The sequence below is a fragment of the Nycticebus coucang genome, chromosome 14, assembly GCF_027406575.1.
Source record: "Nycticebus coucang isolate mNycCou1 chromosome 14, mNycCou1.pri, whole genome shotgun sequence".
Classification (NCBI taxonomy): Eukaryota; Metazoa; Chordata; class Mammalia; order Primates; family Lorisidae; genus Nycticebus; species Nycticebus coucang.
This window is the reverse complement of record NC_069793.1, coordinates 5951249-5960574: the sequence shown is the minus strand read 5'-3', so window position 1 is coordinate 5960574 and position 9326 is coordinate 5951249. Positions and strand designations below refer to the sequence as shown.

Below are 9326 nucleotides of genomic sequence, written 5' to 3'. Positions count from 1 at the left end.
ATCTGGTCATTCCCTCCCTGTCTCCCGGTTCTCTCTCTCTCTGTACCGCTCCTCCTCCCTGGGACTCTGGCTCTGGCTCCGCTGTGCCTCCTGCTAACTCCTCAGCCCCATCTCTGGGCAGGACCCTCGGGGTGCCCGGTTGGGGTGTGCGACAGGATAAAGCACCTCCTGGCAGGTCCCGGCACACGCCACTCCTGCAGGAGCCCCTGGCGCAGACGTAAACCCGGGTCTCCCACGCGCGCCCGCGGCCCAGACCCCCACTCTCTGCTGCCCTCGACAGCCCCCTTCATTATGCGTCTCCTTTAATGGGCGTTCGTCAGCTCGACTTCCCCGCAAGTTGTTTTCACGGACATCAGTCATCGGCCCGGGCCCATTGTGCAGGGGGATTGACGGGGGGCGGGAGGGGGTGACAGGGCCTGGGGCGGCCGCCTCGAGGCCTCAGTCTATAATTTTCAGAGGCATAATTGGTCTGGGGGAGGGGCGGGGAAGGGCGGGGAAGGGACCTTTCAGAGCCGGGAGGGCGTGCGGGGGCGCGTAGCGCGCTGCCTAACGGAGCTGCCGCCCGACGGCGGTGCGCGGGGGCGAGGTGCGAGGCGGCGCGGACCGAACCTGGTGCCCCGCGGGCTCTCCACCCGCCGGCCTCCCGCCCCGCCCGCGCCTCCCGCGCCTCCGCCTGGGGACCACGTCGGCCTTTTGTTGCCGAACGGTCCTTTCTTCCAGCGCTTTGCGCAGCAACGGAAATTTCACCGCTCCTGGGTGAACATTGAAGGATCTTTCTCTTCCCCCTTCTCCCTCTCTCCCTCCTCTTTCTCTCTTTCTCTGTCTCTCCCTCCTCCTCCTCTCTGTCTCCCCACTTCTCCCTCCTCCCTCCCTTTTCCGCGGAGCCGGAGTCCGCACCGCCACGCGCGGGAGTCGGCTCCCAGCGCTTTGCGCGGCTCGGCTGCCGCCCCTTCCATGGGTGCCGCGCTCTCCTGCAGCCGCCGCCGCCGCCGCCGTGGAGCGGGCGCGATGCCACGATGGGCTTGATCTGGCTCCTGCTGCTCAGCTTGCTGGAGCCCGGCTGGCCCTCAGCGGGCCCCGGGGCGCGGCTGCGGCGCGATGCGGGCGGCCGCGGCGGCGTATACGAACACCTCGGCGGGGCGCCCCGGCGCCGCAAGCTCTACTGCGCCACCAGGTACCACCTCCAACTGCACCCGAGCGGCCGCGTCAACGGCAGCCTAGAGAACAGCGCCTACAGTGAGTGCTGGGCGCTGTGGGGTCCCGCGGGGTGGGCCTGGAGAACTGCGCCTACAGTGAGTGCTAGGTGCTGCGGGGTCCCGCGGGGTGAGGGGGAGGAGGAGCGCCTACAGTGAGCACTAGGCGCTGCAGGAGTCCCGGGGGTGAGGGAAGGAGCAGCGCCCTGCAAGGGCCAGGGAAAGGGACGCCGCGCGCCAAGGTGTACGAGAGAACACGCGCCTAGGTTTCCGAGAGGACTGGGTGCCTTCCGCTGCCAAAGGACGAACGCCGGGGTCCGCTCGTCTCTTTCCACGTCCGGAGAAGAATGCGCGCTGAGGTCCCCAGGAAGCTTGGGGCAAGGGGACTCACGTCCAAAGAAGGCACCCACCTATGGCCGCAGCCCGCGTTTGTGGAGAACTGTCAGAGTCTGCTCCCCGCTCGGCCCGCTAGTCCAAGAGGGCGCGAGGCAGGCGCCGCCGAGGCTCTTGGCTCAGCTGCGTTTGGCGGCCCTGTGAAGTTTAAGTCCTTTGAATTCGTCAGAGAAAAGGAGCTGGACAAGGCATTTATCATCCTCTTTATTATTTTGACGACTTCTCCTCCTGCGACCCCTGGAGACCCCACCGTCCCCTCTGCTCTCCACGCTCGCGGCCCAGGTGGTCGCCCTGCGCGACGGCTTCTGCGCAGAGGACGGCCGCTCGCCGCGGCCTCCACCGACAGACACTCCTTCCCTGGCGCTGATCTGCACCCCTCCCGACCCCACCCTGAACCGTATAGCTACAGGAAGGGTGGGGGCTCCTCCGCTGGGGCGGGGGGCAGGCGCAGGCTGCGGGTCAGGAGCACAGAGAGCCGTCAGCCTGGGTCTGTAGATACACAGCCCGCGCGGCATCCAGGCCCCACAGCCGGGACTGCTCACCGCGGGAGGCACGCGAGACTCCACCGCTTAGATTCTTCTGGCCGCAGGGACCTGCGGCCGGGCTGAGCCCTGGGTGGGCAGCAGGAGAGCGGAGGAGCTCAGAGCCAGCTCCCGAAGGATCGCAGTCGCGAGCGTGGGAGTGTGCCCGGGGCCGCGAGATCCTCCGCTGCAACGCGCGGCGGGGCCGATTCAGGCGGCGGCGGCGGGAAACCGCAGCTTCCTGGTGGAAGCGGCAGCCCTGCGAAGGGTGGAGGGGTGCCTCTGGAGCCACACAGTGGGAACCAGCTGTCGCCAGGAGTCCTGGTTCGCAGGGCTCCTCTCCAAGAGACACCGGGTTCTCTCCAAATCCAGACTCTCCCTCGCAGAGCAATCAAACTAACTGGTGCAACCAGGGAGGGCTGTTGGAGGTAGAGGGGTGGGTGTGCCTCTGCAGCAGCCCTGGTCCGGCATCCAGACTGATCTTTGCGGGGCCTGAGGCCGCTCCAGGGACGCGAAAGGCCAGTGGTCTGCAAACCCTGGTCTCAGGAGCAAAAGGCGCCAGCGAATCCGCAAACGATCCCAGGACTACAGCCGTGCTGGGTGCCAGGCATGCGTGCTCCCAAGAGGCACCTCCTGGAGAGGCTGCAGGCCCTCCAACTCCCCTCGGACCCGCTGTCAGGGCAAGACCCCATCTGGGCCTTTGTTGCAGCCCCCACCTCCACCCTGCTCTTCAGTCTAGAAGGAAAGGAGTTAGGGGAGATTGAAACGTTCTTATAGGAGGGAGTGGGTGAGACCTGGCCAGCTTTCTGCCCCACATCCAGTATCTCTAGGTAACCCCTTCCCCGCACAGTTATCTCCTGGTAGGTCCACTGTACTGCAGTGTGGATTATGTTATCAACTGACTCGTCCAGCCCAGGCTTTCCCTCTGAAGGGACAGTAATGGGAGAGCTCTGCCTCCCTTATCTGCAGCCTGGGTTTGAATTCCCACTCAAACTCATGCTGTGCTCCACGGGTGGCAGGTGCTTGTCCATCAGAAGATGAAACCAGTGCACAAGGTTGCTAGAGACCACAGGGCTGGCCGGAACACCATGCCTGTCACAGGGTCTGTGGGTGTAAATATTAATCGTATTATTTCCCTCCCAGGTTTGAGCTGCTCTTTTTGGAAAGGCTTCCCTTCTCTACTCCCATCTGTTGGTGGTCCTTGCCACCCCTGAGATGGGAGGTCAGGGAGGGTCTGGGCAGGGCCAGCTGGCACTCACCTGTCACCTCTGTGACTCTCTGAGGTGGGCAGGCAGCAGCAGTGATGAGCCTTCCTGATTCTTCTAGGCATCCTGGAGATAACGGCGGTGGAGGTGGGCATCGTGGCCATCAGGGGGCTCTTCTCCGGGCGGTACCTGGCCATGAACAAGAGGGGCCGGCTCTATGCTTCGGTGAGTCCAGTCTCCCATGTGGGCAGGTGCTGATCAGGAACCTGACATCAGAGCACGGAGGGAATATGGGCAGTAGAATTCATTGCCCAGAGCTGCAGCCAGAACCCCCATCTGTGACTCCTCACCTGCTGCTCTTTTGGCCCCTTTACTTACCAGCTGCCCCAGCTTGAGTGCAGCCATTGGGGAGGAGCTTGCTGGGGTCAGACATGCCCTGTGTCTGGGTTAGAAAATGCTCCCCCAAACCTTGTCACCATTGTAGCTGAGAGCCCAGGAGAAATTGTCCCTCAATTTTCCACTGAAATAAATGGACCCAAGCCAGCTGCGGGAGGGGGTGAGGTGTTGGTTGTCTCAGCCAGTTCCCACGAGGGTGGAAAGGCAAGAGCTGCTGGTTCTTAGGAAGGAACCCGGAGGGCGGGAGGTGAGCAGGGCCCTTGAACCTGGGTTTGGAACCTGGTCTCTCTACCACCTGGTCCTGTGACTCTGTGGGCATTGGCAGTGTCTCTCACCCAAGGGGCAGGGATGAGGAACACATAATTAGGAAATGTGCTACCTCCACCCAGTTATATGAAACTCAGCTGATACCTTCGTGGGCAATGACAGGTTTTTCATCCATATGTAACCGGAACGACATGCCCCTCGGACTGTCTTCCTGTGGTTGCTTCTCTGTTCAGTTGTGCTTACAAGGGAAACGTGCCGTCATTTCCCTGCCCACTTTGAGGTGGGGCAAACCCTCCTTTTAGTCAATTATTTCACCACAGATTTTCGGCTGTTCTGCTTCAGGAAATGCAGGAGTTGGGATGCACCCATTTGTTTTCTGTGGCCTAGGAGCCAGCCGTTAGAAGCTGTGTCTGGGGACAGGGCCCTTGCGGTGCCAGCCCCTCTGTATTTTCTCCCAGAGTCTCCACACACCATTTGTGGTTTATAAGAATGTGCACTTTGCCTGGGGTTGGGTCTGGATTTTCTTTAAGCTAGACTGGGGCTTTCTGGACCCCCGGACCCTGTGCCTCTGGTGTGTGTAAAGGGGGCTGATCTTGTATTCTTTTTATTTATTTATTTATTTATTTTGTAGAGACAGAGTCTCACTTTATGGCCCTTGGTAGAGTGCCGTGGCCTCACACAGCTCACAGCAACCTCCAACTCCTGGGTTTAAGCGATTCTCTTGCCTCAGCCTCCCGAGTAGCTGGGACTACAGGCGCCCGCCACAACGCCCAGCTATTTTTTGGTTGCAGTTTGGCCGGGGCCAGGTTTGAACCTGCCACCCTCGGTATATGGGGCCAGCACCTTACCGACTGAGCCACAGGCGCCACCCGATCTTGTATTCTTAAATGGGCCACCCCACAGCTGCCTCTCTCCCTGTTGGTCTTCAGTGATGGTAGAGGTCTTACTGACTGTGTAAGAGAATTTTCAGACTTCACAGAGTGGAGCAGGGGGTGCTGGCTCCGGAGGGAAGACAAAGGCCTCTATCATCTCTTCCTATGGGGGCCCAGGTTTTGGGGGGACAGAACAAAGCCCACCTGTGGCTTCCATCCCTGGATTTGAGGGAGAATGGAGAGAGGCTCCCAGCCCACTGAGGGGTGGGGAGGATGAGTTCAGGAGTAGCCAGGCAATCTAGCTGGATCATGTGCAACTTTCTAGAGTGCCCAGGAGAGGTCTCAAGGCCCTGCTGACAGCCTGGGGGCCAACCCTGTCACCTGCCACCTGGTGCCCTCATCCTGTCTGCTGCCAAATCCCCTGGGAGTGCTGTTCTTCCTGCCCTGCCTCGGGACAGCCTGAGCTCTCTCCCACCTTTGCCTTCAGCCCACTCCTCACCTCCCTTGGGCCAGCCTATCCGCTCTGTGGGCAGTGACTATTATTGCTCCCTGCTACTCCCACTTCTAGCCCTGGCCTCCCTTCTGGGTTGTAAGCCACTCTCCCCAAAGTCCTGCTGGCTCAGAGCCTCCAGACAGAGGGCAGCACACCCCACTAGACTCCCCTGTTCCCCTAAATCCACATCTTAGCCATTGGCCCGCCAGCCACTGACCATAGCCCAGGGTCAGCTGTGAGCCGTAGCACACTTCACCTGCTCTCTCTGCCCCAGCTTTGACTCATCTCAAGTCTTCAGACTGTACCTCCTGGATCTCTGTTCAGTCCACATACTCCACATCCCTTTCTTCATTCCCAAGGCCATTGCCAGACAATACAGGTTCTTGTGACTCCCACCAACGTACCTACAGCCATAGGACCTAGGTATAGGCCTGTAAGCCTCTCCTGCCTTCAGTCCACCCGTTCCCCCATCCGGGCTTCCATCCAACCTCCTACCCTCCCTCCCTCCTTCTCTCCTACCCTTTCTTCTTCCAACCGTCTATGCATGTACCCTACCTTTATTTCTATTTCTGTCCATCCACTGATCCTTCCTTCCATCCATTTATTCATCCATTCATCCTCCTGATCTTCCTTTATCATCTGTTCATCCATTTATCCATCCACCTATCCATCTGTCCTTCCATCTATCTATTCATCCATCCATCCACCTTCCCTTCTTTCTTCCTACCTTCCTTCCATCCATTCACCCACCCACCTATCTTTCCTTCTTTCCATCCATCTAGTCATCCGTCCGTCCATTTATCAATCCTTCCATCTACCTACTCTCCTTCCATCCATCTACCTCTCCTCCTTCCCATTTCTCGTTCTGTTCATCTACCCTTTCGCCTACCTATTCTTTTTTTCACATATATTCATCCACACATCCACCTGCCCTTCTTTTCTTTCATCCAGCCACCCGTTCCTTTATCCATCCCCATCCATGCTGCTTTCATTCCTTCATTGACCAATCAGTGTCCTGGCCACTTACCTTATTTGCACTCTGCTAAGCACATGCTGAGGGATCTTCTTAAATGGCAAATCTGTTCATGTCATGGCCTGTGGGCACTCCTAGTCACCCAGGAATGATTGGCATGCCTTGGCTCCGCCCACCACCCTGTAGACCCTGCCCCCTCGGCCTATCAGGCCTCTCTTGGCTCTTGAGACCACCTGTGCTGCTCACCCTCCACATGCGCTGCCACTGCCTGGAGTGCTCTCCCCAGAGATGCCCACTGGGCAGTGCCCTGCCAGGACTCTTCAAAAGTCATCTTGTCAACAATGCGTCTCTGAGTCTACTTCCTTCTCATGCTTCACAGGATGGAAGTGGCCCCAGGGAAGGGACTTGTTGAACAAAGAGTCTGGATGAGACAGTAGGTCAGGATAGCCATTGGGAACTGTTAACACAGTGAGTCCCAATGGCAGTGGCCATGGAGCATGTGGCCCTGGCCCCTGAGCTGTCATCTTCCTCCCTGGTCATCTTGGTCACCCCAGGTGCCCTACAAGGTACAGGAAGTGATCTGAACCCAAGAGGGCCTGGGCCCCTGGCCTTTTGAGGCTCACAGACCCATGTCCTTCAATTACCTCCCCCGCTACTGTAAAGAGAAAGCCACCATCTGGCTTCTACGGCCCTGGGCAGATGCATCTCCTACAGGATCAAGGGACATGGGAAGGGTGTCAGTTCTGGCCCTGAGTTTCTCACAGTCCAGGTGGGAGCCAGACCCTAAAGTAGCATGTCCACTGTGAGGGGCTGGGGGAAGTCTGCCCTGATCCCACCCACCCATTCCCAGACAGTCTCTGAGCCCCAAGCTTTGCAGGGGTCAGGTATAGGTCAGAGCAGTGTCCTGTCTTTCTGTGATTTGGGGGCTGGAACATCCCCCAGCCTCAGTTTCCCCATCTGTAAACTGTGAAAGTTGTTCTTGGGTAGTGATGTTTATACTGGGATCCAGGGAGCCCTGGGCTTCCATGGAGGGGCAGGAGAGCTGGGAGGGTTGGGGTTGTGGGGAGAGGTAGCCTTTCATCCTTACCTACTGGGCTTCCACATCATCGAAAAAGGATTTGATTCTAAGACATCTTGTTTCCTGAGGCCCTGCCTGGTCCAACGCTGCCCAGGCCACAGGCAGGGCCTGGCCAGCCTATGACTGCCTTTGGCCACTCAGTAGCTACTCCTTGTCCTCACCCGCTCAGGGACATCACACCCAGGTGGAGACAGACTGTGAAGGTCTTCTGCTTTCTCTCTGTGGCCAATGCCCAGAAGGAAGGAGACCCTTTTGCTTGCCCTGTACCCCCACAGTGCCCCTTGCAGAGTTTGGGGAGGACGGCTGTTTCTGTTTGGGATGGAGAAGCTCCCATCCATGGTCCTCTTGGGGAGGTGGCCCTAGACATTCCCCCCTGCCTGTAGCTGGGACTGAAACCTCAGCTGGGTTTGCTTAAGGCATAGCCACACTGGGGAGACCCCACAAGGTAGCCCCTGAGAGGACCTCCCATAGCCAGGCCTTGGGGACATTAGTGACAGCTTCTCCACTTTGGAGTTTCACTGTGCATTTGGGAGGGTAGGGACCTACCTGTCATTTCCCTACATCAGGCCTGACCTGGGGCCCCATTGATCTCAATGACAATGTGAATTTCCTTTACATCTGCTTGTGTTGGAAGCCCCAGTGTCTGCACTCGTCCCAAGAGCAGCAATACCGGTGACATACTAGCATCCTGGCTTCAACCTAAGGGATGGGGATCCTCCAGGCCAGCCGGCAGACAGCCAGGGCACCAGGGTCTGCAGGCCCTGTCTCTGCTTCACAGTCAGCCCACACGTCCTTATGTAGAGGGACTCCCATCATTAGTGCTCTCGGGCCAGTGGACAGAGGGAGGCAGAACCCAGAGGGGAGAAGTCGGGAGGAGCTGGCCCCTCTGGAGGTGCTCTGGAAACTTTAGAGAGAGCTGTCTAAGCTGAAGGCCAAGTTCACCAGGCACACTAGGAGGGGCACACAGGGCAAAGGCGTGGAGGCCCAGGTGTGACCAGGGGTTTGACAGGCGCAGGCAGTTGGGGCTGGCAGCTTCAGTGGAGGTGAGGGAGGTGTCAGGAAGCAGGCATCCTATGACCCTGACCCTCACACCAGTGTGATTTCTCATGACCACTGACCACGGCATGTTGTCCCCCCAGGAGCACTACAACGCTGAGTGCGAGTTTGTGGAGCGGATCCACGAGCTGGGCTATAACACATATGCCTCCCGGCTGTACCGGACAGTGCCCAGTGGGTCTGGGGCCCGGCGGCAGCCCAGTGCCGAGAGACTGTGGTACGTGTCTGTGAACGGCAAAGGCCGGCCCCGCAGGGGCTTTAAGACACGCCGTACACAGAAGTCCAGTCTGTTTCTGCCGCGCGTGCTGGACCACAAGGACCACGAGATGGTGCGGCTGCTTCAGAGCTACCCAGCCAGGCCCCCGGGCAGGGGGGTCCACCCAGGGAGGCCACAGGGCTCACAGCCCACACGTGTCCCAGCCCCACAGCTGGGTGCCAGGCTGACGGCCTGGGTGGCCTAGGAGCTCTGGTTTCCTCAGGGACTCTGGCCCCCATCGTCCTACTCCTGAGGTGGCTGCTGTTTCCAAGGTCAACAAAGCCCCCTCCTTGATGCTCTTGACCGAGGGTCAGATGTGGACTCAGGAGCCCCTGTTGGGGCTCGAGGAGGTCTGTGGTGAATGCAAGACGCCCCTGGGTTTATGTGACAAGGGCCCCTTGGCTGCAGCAAGGAAGACTTCCCCTCACCAGGCGCCCAGCCCAGCAGACTGAGGAATCCCCAGCCGCAGGGTGGCAGCGTGGGGGTTCATGTAATTGAAACATTAAAGTATTTTATCTACTTTGTTATTTAATAGATTATGGTGCAGGGTGCAGGATCACTCGCAGCTTTTCTAGGAATGTGCTTGCTCTGATGGTGACATCAAATGCTATTATTCTAAGATG

General features: G+C 58.9%; 1 protein-coding gene across 1 annotated transcript; it reads left to right on the top strand.

The window, feature by feature from the left end:
- Nucleotides 1-901: 901 nt before the first annotated feature.
- FGF3 (fibroblast growth factor 3) lies at nucleotides 902-8908 on the top strand. The gene is made up of 3 exons (XM_053559771.1): nucleotides 902-1236; nucleotides 3434-3537; nucleotides 8531-8908. Exons 1-3 carry the CDS (start codon nucleotides 1017-1019, stop codon nucleotides 8906-8908), a joined length of 702 nt encoding a protein of 233 aa, XP_053415746.1. The 5' UTR covers nucleotides 902-1016.
- Nucleotides 8909-9326: the final 418 nt, after the last annotated feature.